Source organism: Leuciscus leuciscus, assembly GCF_965113295.1.
Source record: "Leuciscus leuciscus genome assembly, chromosome: 3".
NCBI lineage: Eukaryota > Metazoa > Chordata > Actinopteri > Cypriniformes > Leuciscidae > Leuciscus > Leuciscus leuciscus.
The window spans coordinates 18,072,732-18,096,191 of NC_138727.1; the positions used below are offsets into that span (position 1 = coordinate 18,072,732).

The window sequence follows — 23,460 nt, forward strand, 5'->3', positions numbered from 1 at the left end:
GAACGAGGGTGGAACAATATGAGAACAATTTAGAAAAAACTAATGACATTAAAGCCTCAAGTGGCATGTGGTGATAAGGTATAGTATAATCTAAAGCTGCCATGCTAATTTTCAGTGCTGTATAGGCCTATACTTAAACATATCTGTCTGGTTATGTAGGAAGTAGGTCCACATTTGATATGCCATCTTGAGGAATGACACATTCAATTCAGACACACTCCCCCACGAGTGCTAGATGAGCACAGAGTAATGAAGTGACAGCTGGACCAGGCTCCTCAGAGTTCCTTCTGCTGACGCAACCATTGCCATGATATGATGACCTAAGACAAGAGCACTACAGAGAGCGTCAGGAGAACAAGACGACCCTACAACTACACACATACACAGGGATGGGCATTTTATTTTCATTTTGAGTACTACTGATAGGTCTCAAAAATGAAGGGGGGGAGGGGGGTGGGGGACAGGCTGTGTCTGTCATGGCGATAATTAAATTATTTTAATTAAATCACTGTTACGAAAACTAATGATGACAAATAAAAAATAAGACATGAAAATATGTCTATAGAAATATAAAATATAATTAGAAAAATAACACTACAAGATTATCAATAATGCATCAATGTTTTTAAACATTTTGAAAAAAACATCTAAAAGGAATAGCTGAGGAGAATAGGTGAAGCTGAAGAGTGAATGAACACCAGTAAACTGAAGCCCGTTCTATATTAATCTGATATTATAGATACACAACGTAAACCTAACATTACAACTTGTATCTGCACAAAATTCTGCAAATGCAGGTGAACTAAGTTATGTGCTAACCAGAATGTGTAACTCCCGTTGTGGATGCGCTCTTCCCGTAACAATACGCTAAAACACAGCAACTAAACCACAAAGAATTTACAACATTCAATCTATAGTGTTCTCATTATAATGTTATGTATGGCAGATTGGCGCAAGTACACCTGGGTGCAGCCTGCAGAATGGGACGGGGTTAAACCTGGGGTTGGGCTGCACATGTTGCTCTGCCCCATACCTACTCTGATTCGCTTGATCTTTCATAGCCATTCATGATAGGAAATGTGTTTGTAGTCAGTGTATGATGGTGTATATGGGGTCATAGGCATCGATTTCGGTGGGGACAGTGGGTACGCGTACCCACCAGATTTCGTCATGAGTCATTTTGTACCCACCAGTATTTTTGTTGATTTTTTGACAGTTTTCAGTGGTTATAAGGAGTAATATGAGAGATGAATTTGGTAATCATTGTTTAGGTACATTAAACCACATCATGTCATATTGTCAACATGATAGGCTATTTATGAAGCAAAATAGTGGGTCATATGTCTAATGCTTTTTGAAAACTTAAGGCTTTCTTCATAAAATGAGTCGGACATCATCACATTTTTGTATACATTTTTATTTATTTACATTAGTAAGCTACAGGACATTGTCTTTCAAAACATGACCTGTGCGAAAGAGAAAAAAAAAATGAAATGCGTCATTGTACCCAGCACTTCTGAAAATGCACTTCCGAATGCGTCTCTGTCCCCAGCACATTTCAAACCAAACTGACGCCCATGTATGTGGTTTAAATCTATATGAACTGGAAAAGATAATCAGTTTCACAAGCCATCATTACAATGCACAGAAGTAAAAAATATTATCCAGTATCTTTCTGTCACAGATCTGCACATTTCCCATCACTCTCCTTGGTTCCTACCTGCACGTCGTTCATGATCACTCACACCGGCACCTCATCATCACCTCTATAAATGCACACTCTTCATTCCAGCTCATGGTCCGATCTCATTTACACATAGTGGACTATTCTCCCTGTCTCCAGCGATCTCCCTGTCTCCAGCTATCTGTCTGTCTCTAGCGTCTCGTCCTTCCACAGTGTCTCCATTCCCACCTTTGTTCATCTTCCTAGTCACCCACGGTATCAACCATCATTCTCACCCTCTGTTGTTTTTTGAAGAAAACTCACTGTTCTTTCAGGACCACTATCGTCAAATATGATTGGCAATTGCATACATTTAGGACTGGCGGTATGGTTCTGTTCTGGGCAAGAACTCCCTGCGCATCCATGCAGCCTAGCATGGATAAGAGCAGGGAGAGCAGAAATAACCCCCCTTAGGGTAAACAGAACAGAACCAACATGAATGTATTACAGATATCTTTAATTCAAGATTTTAAAGTACAACATAATTCGAGAGTTTATTCTGATTCAAGGGGAATCAGAATGCCATACTGACTGACGAGAGGTGGAGCTGGGGATGGAGGAGGGTAATTAGCTCCTGAGAAACATGATAACTGCTGATAATACTGAAGGAGCTTATATGTATATATATCGTGCAATCCGCTGCTTCTTGGGGGTTCATAAGTTGGGTTCCTGGTTCAGTCCAAAGGAAATGTGAAATGGTTAGACTGTGGAATCGACTTATTAATCTGCCTGAAAATAGAGTAACAAAAAAAGTTTTTCTGTGGAGTAAGAGTAAGTCCCCCTGGGCTGCAGAGCTCCAGACTGTTTTTGCTGATGTACAACTCCAGTACGTATTCTGTAATTATTTGCCTTGTAGCGTCAATAGTATCAGATCCAATTTGATGTCAAATTTTAAACATAAATGGCTGATTGGGGTTATGGCTAAGCCAAAGCTAAGGACTTACTTCCAAATTAAAGATGTATATGAAACTGAGTTGTATGTAAAGGCAAATTTGACAAGGAACCAACGATCTTTGGTGGCTCAGCTGCGAACTGGCATCCTTCCCTTGGCCTTAGAAACTGGTAGGTTCACTCAAACTCCTGAAGAGGACAGACTCTGTAGACTGTGTGAGTTAGGAGAGGTGGAAAATGAAACTCATGTGTTATATTGCCCACGTTACGATGATTTTAGAAATGTATTATTTGGTGAATTGTTTGTTAAAAAGCCTGAAATGTTCTGGATTAGTGATGACGACAAGATGAAATGGTTGTTTAATTTTAATGTGTTTAAATTGGCTACTTTTGTTTGTAAAGCCTGGATGCGGCGGCAGACTTGTTTATTTAAATAAGTTCATGTATGTTGTGCCTACTGTCTGATAACAGTTTTTTTGTTGGTGGTATTGGTGTCTTACAAGCCCATTAGGGCTGGGCATACAGTAGTATGCAAGACACAATAATAAAAATTATTCATTCATTCATTCATTGTATACAGTGATAGGCGTCGTATTCCTATAGGTAGACGGATCAGCTAAGTGTCAGCTGATGCGAGCTTGACTAACGTGACCTGCCAGAACTGACGCTACGCTTAATTTCACCCGCCATCTTCCTCTCCAGAGTTTGCATTCCGTAACACTTGAAATGTCCTCGAAATTATTGTTTTGCTAAATTAAGCTGGTCTTTTGGCTACGTTTGGATTTATGCCTGTCTTTTCAGACCCCAAATTACAAATTATTCAAACATAATGGGGTTGAAACAACACAGGTATGGGGCAATGTCTAAGATGAAACTGATGCTTGTGAGATATCTGTCCCCTGATACGGCATCGTCAATTAAGGCCCAGGGGCGAGAGCAGCCTCGGCCGTCATCTAGCTCCTCATACAGGGCGCAGGAGAAGGAGAGTGTTGCTTCCCGAGACCCCTCACAAAAAGAAATGGGGTCGGGGTGACACTCTCGGCTGGAGCCTTCAAAGGGGAAGACGGATCTGAGGACCGTCATTCTCACTAAGAAGGCTTTGGCTAAGAGGCCCTGATGCCAGGACTGTCAGGCCTCTGAGGGCAGGTCCCTCTGGGGAGAAGTTGCTCACACATCATACGGAGCCCATTTCTCTTCTATGCCCTCAAGGGACTGTTTTACCAACCCCGCCAACCTTGGTGCTTTGGGGCGCAGAAGTTTCCAGGGAGTTCAGGTCTCAGTGTCTGCCCAAAGATGTTGGGGCACTGGGAGACTCGTGCCCTTCGAGGAGGACTTTAGAGAAGCCAGGTCGGTTGTTCCCTGCTGGTCATCCGTTTCAGGGCGCCGAGCTGCCTACTCGAAATCTACCAAAGACCAGTCTCGAGAGGCTGGTTCCCTTAATAGACCATCTGGCAGCATGGAAACTTCTGCCAAATGTGTCACAATAGGTCCTGCAGACCGTAGAAAGAGGCTACGGAATTCAGTTTTGTTCTCGTACACCTTGGTTCAACGGGATCCTACCCAAAGAGGTAGGCCCCGAGCAGGCTCTGGTTTTGAAACAGGAAGAAAAAGCTCTTTTGGGTAAGGAGGCTATAGAGCATGTTCCTCCATCCAAAAGAGAATCCAGGTTTTACAACTGGCATTTTATAGTTCCAAAAAAGAATTGGGGGGTTGCATCCGATTTTAGATCTGTGGCTGCGCCTGTTAAATCGTACACTAAAAACGTAGTTCAAAATGTTGACTTTAAAACTAATCGTGACTCAAATCAGATCCGAGGACTGGTTTGTCACGATAAACCTCAAGGACGCATACTTTCATGTATTCATACTTCCATGTATTCATACTTCCATAACACAGGAAGTTCTTCAGGTTTGCTTTCGGAAGTAAAGAGTACCAGTATCGGGTTCTTCCTTTCGGCCTAGCCTTGCACCCCACACTTTCACAAAATGCGTGGATGTAGCTCTGGCTCCTCTGTGACTCCAGGGCATTTGTGTATTGAATATTGCAACTTGACGAAAGGTTAATTCAGGCTCAACTGGAGCAGATAGCGATTCGGCATTGAGAAGTCGTCCTCACCCACATGAAGGAATTGGGGTTAAGGCTCAATGTCAAGTGTGCTTTATCCATCATGGAGGGTCAGCACAGGGTCTTTGGAAGGGTCATCATCTCTCTTGGCACATAAATTGCCTGGAGATGATGGCTGTCTTTCTACCTTTGAAACACTTACTCCCAGACCTGAGGGGCCATCATGTGTTTGTCCTGACAGCCAACCAACACATCGGTCTACATAAATCATCAGGGGGGTCTGCAGTCATGCCTATTTTACAAACTGGCACACCAGATCCTGAGAGCAGTCTACATCCCTGGTCACCTGAACCTGAGGCCTGGGGAATGGAGACTCCACCCCAAGGTGGTGGGGTTGATATGGAGGGAGTTCAGCCAGGAGGAAGTGAATCTATTTTCATCTTAGGAAACAACACACTGGTTCTGGTTCTCACTAACATTTTTATAAAGCTTTAAAAGTTGCTTTTATCTGCTAAATTCTATACTTTATCATGTTGAGTCCAAAAAAACTAAACAAAAAAAAGAACACTCACAATAAACAATGGTATGTGCTACTCATGTACTCAAGTAAATCAATTTGTCTGCACTATTTTAGACATGGACATATGTTTTCTGTGTAACAAAAAATGAAATGGGCTACTACTTTTAAATAAAAATTTAACCTGTAGTTCCAAGAACTTCAAGAACAATCATGCATGCACTCACTGAGAGTTCACAATTCCATTATACATTGTAATTCTTAATTCTATTTTCGGTAATTATAAAAAGAATAGTTCCAGTCCTGGATGCTGATTGGTTAACAGCATAATCTGACACACATATACATACATATACATACAGTAGTCAGCATTTGAAGTGGATCAAAACCTTTCATCAAAGTTATACATGATTTTTGAACAATACCCGTTCTTGTCCTAGGACATCTTTGATGAACTTTTTTGATCCATTTCAAATGTTGACTACTGTACACGCACAGGCACGCAAGCCTGGTGCCTCCAACATTAGTGCCACACGATTCTGTGCTCCACCACCGTAAAGACATTTTTTACAGGATGTAAATTGTTGCTGAACAACCAGCATTACTTCCTTCCTTATCATCGCCATCTGTCATGCCCTGCATGTCAAAAAGACTTTTCTGCCTGACTAGGAAGCCATTTTGTTTTTTTGTCCCCCCCCCCCCCCCCTCTTGCAATAGCAAGTATATGAAATGACATCATAAATAAAGACTGTACGCAGGGCAGGCCATTTCTCCAGGGTTTACGATTCGACCAACTAGGGAGTGGACAGGGATGTGTAAATCAAAAGACAAGAAATGGGAGGAGGGTGATAGAGAGAGTGTGAAAAACAGACTGTGTGTTTGTATGCATATAGATGTTTTTTTTAGTCTGTTTAACCTATTTCAGTGTAAGAACAGGTTAAAGTTTTGTGAGAAAAGGGTTATGCGTGAGTCTTTTTTCTATTTATTTGTGTTAATGAGTTCCTCTTTTTTCTCTAGAGAAGTAAGATTACTGTCCATTAGGGCTGCACAATATATCGAAATTATCTAAATATCGCAAATGTATATATCGCGATAAGCATATCGCAACGGCTTGCAATAACTGGGGTCATGAACAAAAGACAAAGAGAAAATCACTCACTGCTCTTGGCAGAATAACTTTTGTAGCTTTTAATAAGAATCAGTATATATTTAATTCATACAGTGAAAACTAAGCCGTGTTTTATTTTTACATTTGATTATTCAGTTTCTGCTGTTAAATAAACCTAATGCTGCGTTCACACCGGACGCGAATAGCGCGTCAAATTCGCGTCTACCGCGTCTAGTTTGACGCTTGACCACATGTGTACATTCGCGTGTCAAGAGCGAGATTGACGCGCGTAAAAACAAAAGTTTGAAGCGACATTTACGCGCGTCAGAGGCGAAAGTTTCGAAACCCGTTGGCGGCCATCTTTTTTAGATGTTTATCGAGCATTAGCATTAGCATTAATCGAGAGAGTCACCGCTCGTATATGCTCTGGAGAGCAGAAACAGCTGCGTAGGGGACATCGTCGCTGTACTCGGGTCCACCAGACTCTCCGGAGGGTTTCAGGAGTTTCACAATTTGGTCCAGGACCTAGGTTTGGTGGACCTAACGGTGAGGACGCTGACGAGGACAGCGTAGGCCGTATAAGGCCTCGGCCTCGAGTGGTCGCTGCCTGACGAGCCCGCGCTGTACAGCCCGGCGCGAGGTTCACCCTCGCCCGCACCCACCTAATCTGTCATTTATTTTTGTTTTGATAATAAATGGAGCCAGCCTCCAAAAGTGAAACCTGTCCTGTGATTTTTTTTTTTAGTTTGTATACACTAAATTGTATTTGTTGTCTTCACATTACATTAATAATGTTTCATATAGATATGGAATAAATTGCATTCAATACAAAATGAGTATCTCTCATATATTGAAATCGAGTTTTTATGTGAAAGATTTGCTTTGTTGTGCATTTTAGTCATATTACAAAATAATGTATTGACATAAACATAAAATAACATTATAAACTGTCACTTCACCACGTGACAGCAGCAAGCAGCTGAAGCAGGCTTCTGATTGGTTAACGCGGCGCGAATTGACGCAGAAGTTCAGATTTTTCAACTCGGGCGGCAGACGCGAATTCGCGTCAAACACGAGAATGCACAAAAAGCACTACATAAAACATTCGCGCTTAACGCACCAGACGCTCAATTCGCGCCATTCGCGCGAACTTGACGCGCGAATGAGGCGTATTCGCGTCTACCGCACCGCGCTCTACGCCTCATTCGCGCCGCAGGAATTTTTTACGCGCGTAACGCGTCTTTGCATTGACTTAACATTGAAATCACTCGCGCCTGACGCGCAATTCGCGTCCGGTGTGAACGCACCATAATGTAGGATAACCTTAAAGGCACAATATGTATCTTTTTTGCTTTAAAAATAGCAAAAATCACTATAACTATGTTATATATTTGTTTTAGTTGTTTATTATCCTGACTGTTTCCAACAACTTTCAAACCAGGAGAAATTTGTAATTTAATTCGAGAAACGTCCCGTTTCTTTATTTCCGTTTTGTCGCCGTCAATGGCGTCATATCCGCGTTGTCCCTGGTTTCCGCTCGTATTGTCATAGCAACCAGAGCTATGAACCAGAGCCCTCTGATAGTAACCAAAGCGACTGACGCGGACAACTTTGTAGTTCGCAATGTCTATTTGCACGCTGTTGTTGTTTCGTTCAAACATTATGGACCATGGCAAGCAGACTTTGGATACAAAAGGAGAACTAAAACGAGAATCAATATCAGCGCGGTGTTTTCGAGATGCCTAGAGCTCCCATAGACAGTATATAAACGAGAGCTCCACGTCCGAGACTTCGACCGCTTCTACATGTACTTTATTAAACAGGTGAGCACATTTACATAAAACTAATCAATGTTATATAGTTCAACAATGATAAAATGTTAGAATATGATCTGTATGTTATTCTAATGTTGATCTAGCTTACTGCTAGTCTCATACAGACAAACTAACACATACATTTCAACACATTCAAATGCAGTTTAGTGTGCTAGTGTAATGTTAGACCAAGTGAAACAGCGCTGCGTTACCTCACAAGTTTAATTTGTCTAATAAACTGACCTGTGAGTAGTAATTCTGCGTGTAGTTCGGTAGAATGAAATGTCCATATTCCTTTTATATCCGCGGGACTCGCGTCGCGTGTGGAGCTGATACCTGTCTCTTAGCAATCCCGAACTGCTTCATATCACAGTCATGATAAAAGCATCGATGTATTCAGTCATCCATAAACATTATTAGATCGGTCGGCTTGACGTTGACGACAAGATCCATAATTCTTAGCAAATGTTGCGTCATCAAACTACGCCTTTGTTATTGTAAATAGGTTAGCGACCCCTAGTGGCGAAAAATTCCATACTGTCCGTTTAACCCTAAACCCTGTGGTTTACACTGATGTTAAAATAACACTTCTTTTATGCTACAGTAAAACACTGATGTTCACTTTCAGAAGCTGTAGGGATGTTTTCTTGTCACAAAAAGAATGTGAAACACGCATGTAGTAGGTTATATCATTTAAAATATATTTTAAAGATAATTTAAGTTTATTTTACACACTTTAAGCATTATCGTATCGCACATCGAATATCGCATTATTTAATTAGTTATCGCATAGCGCAATTTTCTTCAATATCGTGCAGCCCTACTGTCCATTGCATCATGATGTTAAAAGCCACTTTAATGCACTCAAGACAAGCTTCAATTCATAGAACATCATTACACAAAGAGCAGAAACACACACTCGCTATGAATAACCTTCTCAGTCCAAGGACATTGGCATTCATCTGTTGCAACATTGTGTAGACTCTTCAGGCAAAATGATTCCTTCTTTCAGTATGAAATAAAAAAAATCATGAAAGAAATGGATTTATTTGCATATCTATGTGGACAAAGTTCACAGACATGACCTCATTACTCATTGGCCGCAAATGTGAACAGACGACCTCTTCTCCTCCCCTACAGCAAGCCATCTGGTCAAAGCAAGATTTTAAGGGTGAAAGGTAGTTTGGGTACATTTTAGGGCTTAGACAAAAGACAAGAGTCAAAATAAATAATTTTCATGGCGCTACAGTCAAATCATCCTGCTTTGACTTCTTTGGGGACCAATTTCGTAAAGGTACAGAAGAAATTAAAAAAATAACCAGCCATGTTAAAATTAAAAAGTTACTCAACAATAACTCCTTTTTGGAATTGTTGTATAAAAAAGTTAAATCACACTTGCAATCAAGCTGTTATACTGGATAACAGCATGGGAATATTACTCAGAGTCAGCATATGGCCATGCTTGTATTCAGAGCAACAGTAAGATTACAAATGTAATATTGCCTATACAGGCCTTGCCTTGTGTTACAGATGTAACTGCACGTACAATTTCCGTTTGAGCAAAACTGCAATTCTGTGAATCAACTAATGACAAGTTTGACAGCAATTTCCCCTTGATTAAAAACATTTCTCTCATTAAAAAAAATAAAAAAATAAAAATGAACACAGTGGAAGAGAAAAGCTGTTGTCAAGTATTTATCTCCTGAGTGCTGCTGACCGATAAATGAACATCCAGTCCAGCAGCTCCATTTTCAGATTAAAGCTGCAGATGAAGGCACTCATTGCCTCCACATTAAGAACCCCACATCTTCACTTTAACAATCTGCCAAACCCAGACAAAACACACAATTTCTTGCATTAGTGCTACATCAATGTGTTGGTTGTCTGTTAAAATTATTCTTTTATGCTTCAAAGCTGGTTCAAAATAAAGAGTGGGGATGGGAAACCAGTAAAAGTGTCTGGCTGTATGATTTTGAACAGGTCACACACAACACCTCACTCAGTGACCCAATTGAGGGCGCTAGAAGTCAAGCAATAAACGTAAATTAAGCATGGGACAGCTATCTTTTGCATCATTCAAGGTTGAATGCACAAGATAAAACGGCTGGTAATGCTTGACTGCTCTGGCTTCATTCTGATCATTTATGAATTGTCTAAATTAACATTTTAAGTCACATTATGATGGAAACGAAAACACTTACATAATTTCAATAATTCTTATAAAATACATAAAACTGAGGAATGTCATATTCAGAGAAACGCAGGAAAACTCTTTAAGATCGTCTGCAGTATACTCACCCTCTATCGTTGCATAGGCTACAGCCATTACGAGCAAAAGACCGGAGATTTGTAACTGCATGCTGTCTTTCCCGGCTTCAGTTCCTTCGTGCAATGGAATTATTTCATGCTGTTTGAATTGTGAGTCCCTGTCATCGACAAAGGGGGATATACATATGCTGTCCTTTATTCATACGGCCGGACACCGGGCCGTTTTGTTAAACGATCAGACGTACTGCAACCTGCAGTGTGATGAAGTTATAAATTAATCATCAACGGAGTGTTTTTTAGCCTGCTCCATCTGAGGCGAACAACAGAGGAAGACGCTCTCTATCTCCCCCAGTCGGCGTTTACGTGATGTCGAGAAAGATGCCATTCATTGGAGCAGCTGCAGCGGAGCAGGGTGAAATGAGCGCTCGAGAAGGGGAGGGGATAAACAAACCAAAGTCTTCGAAACGAAAATGTAGGCTAAATTAAAGACGTGGTTCTCAACTGTTATTTATTCTCAACTGTAGTTTACAGTAGGCATCAGGTGACTTGACACACACAACTGTAAAAAGGTAATCAAAACTGTCCTTGAAATCAAAAACTAACTTGTATTACCTAATCAGGCCTGGCAACATTATTAATGTGAAAAATTCTGCAAAGGAAAATTAGATAATTTATATGAATAAAATTACATTTTATGAATATTAATTATCATCATAGCATGTGCGGGGCAAGTTTTTTATTACTAATTATTGTATTTTATAGTAGCATTTGTTTTTACCAACTGTTCGTTAGTCTACGTCTAGCTTTTTACTTCTGGTGATTATTTAGGCTTCAAAATTCAAAAGTTGTGTTCATTTGTAAAGATTGTTGATCAGAACATGTAAGAATCATAAACTTGTTTATCACAGAGCTTACTGCTTAAAATCTAAAAGCCAATGGAAAATTTGTTTTTGTTAAGGGGACCAGGGTGATGCTAACAATGCCATCATTGCAGCAGTCCGTTGGGGTCAAGGTTTTGGCACTGGTATAGCCCTGTTAGCCCCTGCTGGTAGAAAGCATGTATACAACTGGAGGGAAGATTAGGGTGATTCTAGTGGTTCTCAACGGGGTGTTCAGAATAATCTGAATTGTTGGAATCAAGCTTTTTGAAAGGGGGGCGTTCATGAGTTTACACCAAAGATCCAGGCAAGACAAGATTAAACATGTACTTGCAAAATAATTGCCAACAACATTCCAAAATATGCCAGTTTAATGCGACATGTAAGCTATGTATCGTTTCTTTTAAAGGGATAGTTCACTTTGAAATTAATTTTTGGTATGTTTTAGCTTACCTCAAGGGCATCCAAGATGTAGGTGTCTTTTTTTCCGCAGTAGTTTCAATTTTGATATTTTTAGGTCAAACCGTTCTTGTCTGTCAGTCATATAATGCAGGTCTATGGTCATTATCTCAAAGAGCATGCACAGAGTCCAAATTAAAACAATTCCCCGTCGTCCAAATTAAACAATTCCCCATCGTAAGTACACATTGATGGCCTAAGACACGAAAAAGACATTAAAGACATTCGTTCCAATGAACTGCCGTAGACAAGGCGACATCTAGTGTATATATCTATGCACCAGTCTGCGTACACGTCAGATCAGATCACTTCGACATGGCTGTGTATAAGTGGTAAAAAACGATATAAATACTGTTCATTTTCTCACACAAACCGCTCGTTTCGTGTCTTAGGCCATCAATGTGTACTTACGATGGGGAATTGTTTAATTTGGACGATGGGGAATTGTTTTAATTTGGACTCTGTGCATGCTCTTTGAGACAGTGACCATCGACCTGCATTATATGACTGACAGACAAGAACGGTTTGACCTAAAAATATCAAAATTGAAACTACTGCGGAAAAAGAGACACCTACATCTTGGATGCCCTTGAGGTAAGCTAAAACATACCAAAATTTAATTTCAAAGTGAACTATCCCTTTAATAATATAATAATCTATATTCTCTATTTCGCTATTTCTCTTGGTCTCACTGTCAAAGTAACCATGGCAACGGATAGCGTAACCACCTAATATGGCAGCGCCTTCCCGGAATGCAACGCTGCGTGAAAAGATCGTGACGTAACTCCTCAGGCATGGGTGAGAGTCGGAAGTTCATTTGTTGCCCCTACGAGTTTATATTTTAACAAGATTTTCAAATGGATAAAGAAAAAATAAACTGCCAAAATGTTTTTAAATGTTGGCTTTATTAAACTATGTTTTAAACATGTGAATAAACAGTCTTATATGTCTATTTATTTTTAATATAGGCCTACTATTTGTCGGTTGAAAACATCTCAACTTTTCAGAATGCCGCAAGCGCACAGCATCTCATCTCAACAGGTCATGTGACAAAAACCAACCAATCAGCTTAGGCCTTTCCATAACAACATCGAAAGCTTGGCCGAACAGCTGATCATTGCTGTACAGGGCGGGTTTTTATTTCTCATCTCCATAAATATATCTAGTAGTAATGCTAATACAAGGGCTAGAAATCAAATTACCCTTTGCTGATACTTCCTCGTCATCATGTCATGAAGAGCGCAGTTCATGGTTGCATAGCAACGACAGATGCTACGGAAGCGCAAGAGCTTGTGGAAACCAGAGACATAATAAATACATAAGCTGTGTCCGAAACCACTCACTCGTTCACTAATCCCTAAATAGTGTATGGCATTTGAGTGCACTATAACTGCAAGGAGTGAACGAAATGAAGTGAGTGAATTCGGATGCTGACGTTTACACTGTGCGTCAGAGCTGGACCTGTCGCAGAAACGGCTTCGTCACACGTAGTGATAAAACTCCTTTTATCTTACATGTTACTTACTTTTTAAAATAATATTAACAACAACAATAACAATCATAATAGCTGTGTCCGAAACCGCTCCCTATCCACTATATAGTGCACTATATCGGTTGTCGGCCATTTTGTAGTGGTGTCCGAATTCTGAGTGAACGACATCATTCCCTACATCCATTCACTACTTTTACCCACAATCCTCTCTGAATTCGAGTGTACATTTGATGTACACTTGCTGAAGCACTATTTCCCACAATCCAATGCAGAGCGCTTTGGAACGTTGCTGCAATACATCAACGCGTTCGCCATATTGCTGAGGGCAAGACTGCGCTGTAAACAAATGCAAAGTAAACGGGTGAGCTGTGTTTTTTCTGCATAAAAACAAAAATAACGTTTACATTTATGAACCGATTTCAGTGGTTTGTACGTGGTGTACAAAAAGGTCCATCTCTAGTTATTTAAAATCTCGATAGTTAGACTTATAAAATATTTGTTTTAATAAGGAATTGTCAAAGCTCATGCTTGTCATTTATTTGGCTTTTCATTCTTGAATAAGAATTGTGAAGACCCCCATACTGAGATATAATTAAATTTTCACATTAAATGAAATAAAGTTTTCTTATTGTGGAAAAAGCATTTTCTGTCCCGATTTGAGCTTTTCTTGTGCTTACAGTGGTAATATTTACAAATAGTAAATATAAGATAAAGAAAGAAGTGATAGTAAATAGTTTAGTGTATAGCCAATAAATAAACAAACGGTACAGTAAATAAAATAGGAATGAATAGTATAATTATATAATATCATAATTATGTATATATCATAATATATACAATAATATAATAATATATTGATAATAGCATATAGTTTATGTATAATACTATAATAATAGCAATAGAATATGAAATATCAATTACAGTATATAGACAATAAAAATAATAAGAGTAAAAATAGTGTATAGTGATTAAATAGTGACTAGTACCTACCCGAAACGAGTACATGGAACTATGATGAATACTTGTCATAAAAGTCGGTTTTAAGAAAATATAGATGAATATTTAGATTTCAGGGAATTTACTTTATAATATAAAATATAATATAAGCTAAAACTATAATTTAAATCATGTCAACTCATGTCTCAACTTTCACAGTTAAGTTAACTAGAGACATCGCTAGCTATTTTAGTCTGACTGACTCCGGTGGCCAACTAACGTTACTATTACTAATTATATAATGACCAAATACAACCAGAAACAAATGTTCAGTCTTGCTTGTTAAAGGTAATTCCCCGAGACCTGTTTTCAATTGTACAGCCCCAAGCAGCACACGAAGCAGGCATTTTTCTCAATTCCTGTTATGAGAGTTATGGGAAAGTTGCCCTCCGCAATATGGCGGCGCTGTTGACGTACGATCCAGCGGCCAATAGGGCGCCGAGTCTATGTATTTATTATGTCTATGGTGGAAACAAGGAGAAAGCGGCACGGCCCTTAAAATAGTCCCAATATAAACACTTTAGGTGTACCTTAGTGATTCAGGATAAGACAAAAACACGGTTTGGAAAATGTACTCGCTCATTACGTGTTGTACATTTTAAATATAAAAAGTTATGGATTTAATAATAAAAATAAGAATAATGATAATAATAATAAGAATAAGAAAATAAGGACGTGAATAATACACATTATTATTAAAACAGAATAATAATCAGCATACATTCAATAAAGACATTTAGCCCTTTTTTGGTGGTGGGGTGGTAAGGGACCTGGATAATGGATAGAGGGCACTGGCCCAAAAAAGGTTGAGAACCACTGTTCTATAGCCTCGTTCAGACTGTCATTCCGAATCTGTTTCTTTGAGCATATCCGATCTGAGTGATTTTTAACTCTGTTTTGAGCTACATTCAAATGTGATTTGAAATCCCCATTATAAAACCCAATAGGAAAATCTTGAAGGAACTAACGGCAAATTAGTCTTCCGGGTTCTGACGTTGTAACGGTGCGGAGAGACGAGGTGGAGAGAGAATCCACATGCCTGCACGACTTTAATGGCAAAATGTAAAAACATCGATAATCCACACGAGAAGACAGGAACATCCAGGAACTCCCAACCAAATACACAAACACGATCCAACAATGACTAGCAAAACACAACTGAAAAGCACAAACTTAAATACACAGATGGGTATATAATGTATTTCAACATAAAAGTCCTTACAAAACACAAGACACAGAACCAGGACCGTGACATAGCCCCCCTCAAAGGAGCGACTACCGGACGCTCCAAAAACAGTCTAGGAGGGAGGTGGAGTGGAGGCAGAATGAGGGAGAGATGGAGGGCCAGGCCACTGAGGTAGAAGGTGGTCTGGGAAATAGGAATTGAGGTAGAGCGGGTGGCCAGGGTGGAGATGGCAAATCAGGTGACCACCACGGCAGATCAGATGGAGCCAAAGCCCACCAAGCCGGAGCAGACAGAGACTGAGGGATGATGGACCATGGTGGAGCCCATGGATCGACAGGCCAAGGTGGGAACAGCAACTAAGGAAACTTGGAGCTGGGTGGTACCAGCGGCGACAAAAGATACTTGGATCTGGGCAGGATCAGTGGGGACAACGTACTTGGAGAACAGGTCCTTTCCCATTCCTCAAATAACACAATAAGGATTGAGCTCTGCACACTCGCTTCAGCACCGGGAGAATTGGCGGGGCTCCACTCCACTCCCTCTTACTCCATTTAAATGCCCACTGGAATGGACATCGGTGCAAGATTTCGCACCTGTTCAGACTTCATTACCTTTTCTGACACCGGGACTAATGTGGGCTCAGGTGTAAGCTCCAGGAAGGATATAAGAGTCGGCTCACGCACCAGGCCAGACATGGCTCTCCGTGGCTCTATATATCTACAAACGGAAGAAAAGAAGAAACAGGTGGATTGAATTAATCAAACAATGAAAAACAATGGAAACTAATGCAAAGGAAGGAAACAGAAAGGGAAAACAGGAAACAATGAAAAACCAATTACGAGTCCAACTCAAACTAAACTCAGACATAACGTGACAATACCACCCTATATTGAATTATTGTTATTATGCTTTTATTAGTATAAAATGGAAGCGTAAAAACATTTTTACTTGTCTGCTGCTTATCGTGTCGCAGCTCATGATCATTGGTGAAAGATTCCTTCATTTAAATGTACTGTAAACTGTAGTATTGTCTATATTTTTATCTTGTATATTATTCTATATGTATCTCTTGTATATTGTATACTATTTAGCTCACCATGTTGTATTCAGTAAACTATTATTTTATATTCTGCCATCAAGACAGGCTACATTTACATCTACCCTTATAATGTGATTATGGCAGAACTTTGAATAAACTGAAGCTAATGCAAACAGAATACTGTGATTATGTTAATGTGATCATGCTCATAGTTAGAAGAACCCTACCCGCCTTACAATATGCACTGACAAAGTGTGCTTGTGCTAGTGCTGCAGATAAAATAAGTGTGACGTTCATCCACAGCTTTAAAAATATGCTGAAACGGAAAAAGACACTTTATTTTTCATTTGCTTATACAGTAGGAGTGTTTACCACTATACTAACTTTAGAATCAGGGCCCAGTCAGGATTTGTATTATCATTAATATGGTCTGCCTGAAAAATAAATCTAAGACACGGCCAAACACTTAATATCCGTGTAATGAAATAAGAGATTAGCCTGCCAGCTGGTCAAAGATATGAAAACAAGATAGCATGCTAACACTAGAAACTTCAACTAGGTATGGAATAATAATGTTATATAAGAGATTGTAATGCACAAGAGAAAATATTTTTCCAAGACATGCAACACAAGAACACAAAGGAAATTAGGCAACTGTACTGTAATATTATCAGATTGCTAATCTATACATGACAAAAGACAAACACAGGGTAAAAGTAAAAGAAAATAAAGGAAAGGAGAAGGAGAGTAAGACTGTGAGAAAGAGTGCAAAGAGACATGTGTTTAAAGGAGCATGCTGGGTAAATCTCCCATAACTAATTAAGACTCTCCACTGATCAGATCAACAGAGACCAGCAGGGATCCTGTTACACACTTAAACCTTTATACTGCATGCATGCTTGTGTGTATGTGCACATGTGTGTGTAAAAGAGTTTGTATGTGTTTCCCTGCTGGGCCACGAGGGAGCCCCAAACTGATGGGCACTGGCAAACCAAATCACACATCAGCATAAAGCAACTAAGAAAAGGAGGTTCTGAATGTTGATGTGTGAAATGTGAGTCTAATTAAGCATGAAAAGCTCATCAAACAGCAAGAGAATCCAGCACCTGATCTCTCCAACACACTCTGCCAAGCTCATGCTCACAGACAGAACAATACACAGCAGAAGTTCAGCTACTCCCATTCGTCTATAAATCTATTATTTCTTTGTTTAACCAGAACAGGTATCATTTGTCCTTTCAAAACACACTGAACTTAACTAAATGACAGAAGAGAGAGAACAAGAAATCTTTGTGTGCACAATGTAAGACTGAGGAAACTGGAAGAGCTGGAAAAGAGGGCTACTCGAGAAAACAAAGGAAATGAACATTTGAACTCTCTTGCTATATTACCATCCCCATTCAAGACACAATCACACTTAAGTTGATCACCTCCCAATTTACACATCATTCCCTCCACCCATCCCTACCTGAATTCACCCAAAAATCGATATGTTTTAATGTGAACAGTTATAATACAGAATTATACATGTTTGGTCTCATTTGAAATGTCTCAGTGCGAATGGTACAAAGGTCTCATTCCCACAGAAGTAAACCAAAACGGTAATAAGGTGTGGAGAGTTTAGAGATACCTTGTTAACTGCTGTGGGTGTGCCCCCATGTAAATCAACCTTTGTCCCCAGGAAGTCTGGGATGGTGATTAATGCAAATTCCCACTGTGAACTCATGTTTATATTTGAAAAGAGGTTTCTGCCTTGGTCTGAGTAGTTAGGGTGATGCTGAGGAAGGCTCAGGGCGATTTGTAGCTCAAATTATCTCATGATGCTGAGAGTGGCCAAGACTCTCAACATCATTTATTTTTCTAATGTCAGGTTTGCATCTTTTCTCTTTATTCCAGAGCATTTGATGTTTTGTATTTATTATCGCTGAACTGATTATGAAATTGGCATGATACATTTACCAGACATAATAAATTGTTACATTTGATTTTATTCCGACTGACTCTGAAATTGTTTTCCCAAGATTAAACGGATTCATATGTTAACGCAAGTTTTGCGTCAGATTAGTGACGACTAATATCCGGCACTAATTTAAGAATACGTGTTTTGCAAAGACAAGTGAATTTCCATTTAGGGCAGCAAAAGTGCTGCTTGACCAACCTAACTCTGGGTGTGTCTTACCTCTGATTTAATTTAATGTTACTTTAGATAAGTGTACGTGGGAAACCATGGCATGGCCAATCCAAAGCTATATTATAAGACAAGTAAAGTTGGTTGACTTATATCTGTAGTAGTGGCCATACCTCTACTGAAGTAAACGTTACATTAAATTCAAGTGTATGCAATCACGGGCACTATACCAAAGTATTTTTAATTGTGTAAGCGTGAATGCGAAGTTGGCGAGATTGGGATTGTGAGACCACATGAGGACCTCTGAGCGACAGCTTCCTAATATGAACGGGTAACCAATCACCGACAGGGGTGGGTGTTGTGAGGTTTTGCGCTCATGCACGGCTGCCTATGACGGCTGCACGCGAAAACCTCACAACACCCACCCCTGTCGGTGATTGGTTGGAACACTATTTATTTGGGTTTTGAGTGGTGTTGAAAGCAACTGTTTTTGTGTGCAGATCTCAGAGCCTAGGCTGCCTACAGAGACGCGTTTTTTGGACGGCCTGCTTATGGGGCGGGCAGCTATCGGATCGTTAGGAAAGATTAGATGAATGTGATCATTTATGTTTGGGCTTGAAATCACTGATACAACCTTTAAGAATACAACAGATGGATCCTTAGCTGTCTATCTATCTAATGTCTAATCTAATGTAAATATCTAATGATACAAATGTAAACAATAAAAAAAACTGTAAAGTGGTTCAAATGTTGACATATCTTACTGAGATGTGATTATATATAGTTTAGACTCTTATATATAGAATATTATATATATATTATATATAGAAATGGACCATGGTGAACACATTTAGACAGTTTGTTTTGTTTTCAGATAGTTTGATATAACTTTCAAAAAAGACAAACATTACAACCATTACAGTGCTCATCAATAGCAGCTGTCATAGTCGCTAGGTGACAAGAACAATCCCCTGTAGGCTATCCCATTTAACAATGGTCACTCTGACCATCATGGCCTTCAAAGGATGCAGCCTCTGAAGTTTGAGTCCTTCAAAGGATGCAGCCTCTGAATTGGGACACAGCATTAGATCTGTAAGATGCTTAAATTATTTAAGCATCGCTAAGTACTTCTTCAAAAGAAGAACATGCTCAGAGAGTGCAATCTTTAGATTTAGTTTTGAGAACTGGATCAGTCTTGAACAACATTGAAAATACCAGACTCAAAAAACAATTTGGTCACAAATCTTACATCAACTCTCAATAACTGCAATGAATATGACAATGAGAGTGTACTAAACTGAGAGCCAGTTATTAATATGTTCATACAGTTATTTTGATATATGTTAGGGCTAAACGATTAATTGCATTTGCGATAATATCACGATATGATGAGACGCGATTTTTAAACCGCAAAAGCTGCGATTACACTCTGGTCACGTGACAAGCGAGAGAAAAGCAGTCATCAGCATCAACTTGGCACGCTACGCATAGGCCTGGCATACAGGAAAGAACAGTTTGTGTTTGATTTATGTGATATTATGTTATAATATATATATATAATTAATATATAATAATATATTCAGAGAATTTCAGAATCGAGTCTGAGCTTAGTTTTTAAACAGATGCGTTCTGAGCTTAGTTTTTAAACAGATGCGTGATGACGCTGCGTGTGCTTTAGAAACAGCCGTATTTTCTCTCTCTCTCTCTCTCTCTCTCACACACACACGAAACCTTCCGAAAAATAATCTTTCATACATTTCGGAAAGGTTAAAGCGAATTACAAGGACATTCGCGGGCTTTATCGCACTGGTTGCCGCTTTGCTTGATGTTACTCTTGCAGTTCGCGGTCTCGCCCACCGGAATTTTCCTCACAAATGCTTTACTAAGGCATTATTTATGTCTTTTGGAATGCAGTTGGCTTATATATTAAAAATATGAAAATCACTGAGAAGGCTGCTTTCAATTTAAAATACTCGCGCGCTTTGTGTAGCGCTGGCGCATGCGGCTGTGAGCGACTCATTGGCTAAATGTAGCCTACTGGCATCTCAAAATGCTTTTATGACACGAAATTAATGTAAACACGGTCAGTCATATCTTAAACCAACAGGACAAACCACATCTTATATTTCAAAAGGGATCTGTGCATTAGTGTGAATGCAGCTTATCGTATCTAAACTGAGAAGACAAATCACTCACAGCTCTTGAATGGAAAACGTTCAGACAGCCTACTTTTAAATACTGAAAGCACTCTTTATTTATTGCTTGTAATGTTTTTTCTTTTTGTTTTTCTTTATATTCCTTTTATATCTTTTATATGTTGAAGCTATATTCGTTTATATAGCCTATTTAAAATTCTTAACATGTTTTTTTAATAATTGTTTTTAAAAATACGTATAATTACACAAATAAAGATTTTAACTGTTATTAATAATATTATCTGCCTGAAAAAGGGGGGGGGGGGGGGGGGGGATATCATGATGTCATGATAGGTCAACATCATGACCTATCATGACCTAAAATGCTAATCAATGACTGGAAGATAACTACACATAAGCTACCTAAATAAATTAATCAACTAACCATTCAGAAATGTCCTACTGCATTCTACATGGTCACTTCTTGAGTCTCCCCATCATCGTCTGACTCCGGTTTGAACATAAAAGGCTGAACGATTTTGAAATTTTCAGTGCATGTCTGTGTGAGGTAAAAGGACACAAGCTGTTGTAGCTTCGCCCTCTGTGAAGAGAGCAGCAGCTCATTTGCATTTAAAGGGTGCGTTTTTGCTCACCCTCAAAAAGTGACAATTTTAACATGCTATATAAAAAAATCTGTGGGGTATTTTGAGCTAAAACTTCACATACACACTCTGGGGACATCAAAGACTTGTTTTACATCTTGTGAAAAGGGCATTATACCAACCCTTTAGCAAAATTAAATGTGAAAGAGAGAGAGAGAGAGAGAGAGAGCAATTAAGCCAGAGAAGCAAGACGACATATATACACGTCATCCCCCTCAACTCTATTGTCACTACAGCATTTACAGGTAGATGATGTGTGTGATGGCTACGGCCACACAGGGTAACATCACCTCAGTTCTAAACATTTGATTACCGTTTTATTATTTCATCTCTTTAGTTTGTTGCACTGATTATTATTTACAGTCATCTAAACTATGATATCTAAATAACGAACACAATACAGTTTGTTGATTTGGTTTATTTTGCTTTACCTTTACATTGATTTACAGGGAGTGCACTAATCATATGTTTCTTTTGGCGCTTTTCCACTGCATGGTACGGCTCGGTACGGTTCGACTCGGCGCGGAACGGTTTGGCTTGAGTTACCTGGACCTGTTGGGGGCGGTCCCTTCCTGGTTGGGCAAAAGGAGTGGCTAAGGGCTGAGGAGACCTATATCCAAGAGCCAGCTCATTAGGCCATACCATGTCTCACCATGTGCCAGGGGGGATTTTGTCCTTAGTTAGCTCTTGAGTTCTCTAGTGTTAGTTTGTTTACCCCTTCTATGTTATTTTGGTTTTGTCAAGCCGTTATATAAGCTCCCTTCTGTGTCTTTGTGGCAGGTCAGTTTTTTGTTCAGTTAACCTTGTGTTATGAGTCTATGTATTTCAGCCTATATTCAGTTACTTTTTTGTTGACCTCTTTTTAAGACCTAGTTATTAAATTTGGTCCTTATGTAATTTTTCAATATTTTGGGTTATAAACCTCCTTTTTTTTCCTCTTGCCTCACTGCCTTGGTCCCTGACAATGTGTGAAAATCTTAGGTGCATAGTCCAGACATTGCACAATATACAAGAAACAATACATACAATGTTGTACACATACTATAAAATATACATAAACAATATACCCAAACAGTGCTTACAGTGGAATCGATGAATATACAATCCACATTTATTATACATTTATGAAACGTCAATGAGAGCTCAAATGGCTAATGATGGAGGGCAGCTGATGAGAAGTTGGGGTCAGGATAACTGAAGCGAGAACGCCTGTCATAATGCATTAGATTTCACAGAGTTTGTGCACATACATATGCTGTGGCAAGATGCAGCAAGTGGGTGAGAAAAGAGTGACACACAGGGGTGAAGGTTTGTGTTGTGAATGAATGAGTGTGTCACTCAGACACAGTTAGAAGAGATAAAAAAGAAAGTCAATTCTGTCATCATTTACTCACTCCCTCATGTTCCAAACATGTATGACCCTCTTTCATCTGTGGAACACAAAATACGTTTTTCTTTGTTTTTTGTCCATACAATGAAAGTCATTGAGGTCCAATGTTGCTTGGACCCCAGTGAGTTTCACTGTATGGACAAATACAGTCAAAACATTGTACAAAATATCTAATTTTGTATTCCACAGAAGACAATAAGTCATTCAAGTTTAGAACAACATGAGGGTGCGTATGGAGGGTGAACTCCATTAGTGGAATATGGGTCTTGATGCATTCATACTGCGGAAGTGTACAAGACCTTTTAGAAAGAAAAACACAAAGCAGATTAACAACTTTACTCTTTGAGAGTAAATGTTTAAATACCTAAAGCATTTAGCATAATCTAAGTTTGTATGTTTTCTGTTAATACAGCTGGTGTTTTACTGCCTAGCCAGCTGTGATTGTGTTCATATAAAGGCAGGTGAAAAGGAGGGAAAGCCCTCCAAAGAGACCTGAGCACAGTGTGTGTGCACTGGAGGATGAAGGGATGTGTATTCTGGCAAGGGATGCATTGACTCTTGTGGGTATCATGCTGCTGTCTAGAAAGGTTTGGTTCAATCTCAGAACGATAGCACAAATGATAGAAGTCTTCCATTGCGGTCTTAAACTGAAACTTTACTATCTTTGATGGAGATATTATTCATGCTCTTAAGCACAAAATCAACTGTAG

General features: G+C 39.3%; 2 protein-coding genes across 2 annotated transcripts in view; both read right to left on the minus strand.

Moving 5' to 3' along the window:
• The window catches only part of chrnb3a (cholinergic receptor nicotinic beta 3 subunit a), a 28,966-nt gene extending 18,210 nt beyond the window's left edge, over positions 1-10,756 (minus strand). Inside the window, exon 1 of the mRNA XM_082164599.1 lies at positions 10,416-10,756. Coding sequence (XP_082020725.1) covers positions 10,416-10,476 — 61 coding nt within the window. The 5' untranslated portion in view covers positions 10,477-10,756. The remainder of the gene's footprint in view (positions 1-10,415) is intronic.
• Positions 10,757-15,602: 4,846 nt separating this feature from the next.
• Positions 15,603-23,460, minus strand: part of chrna6 (cholinergic receptor, nicotinic, alpha 6) — a 73,200-nt gene continuing 65,342 nt past the window's right edge. Inside the window, exon 7 of the mRNA XM_082164597.1 lies at positions 15,603-16,113. The gene's annotated coding sequence lies outside the window, so the exon portion shown is untranslated. The remainder of the gene's footprint in view (positions 16,114-23,460) is intronic.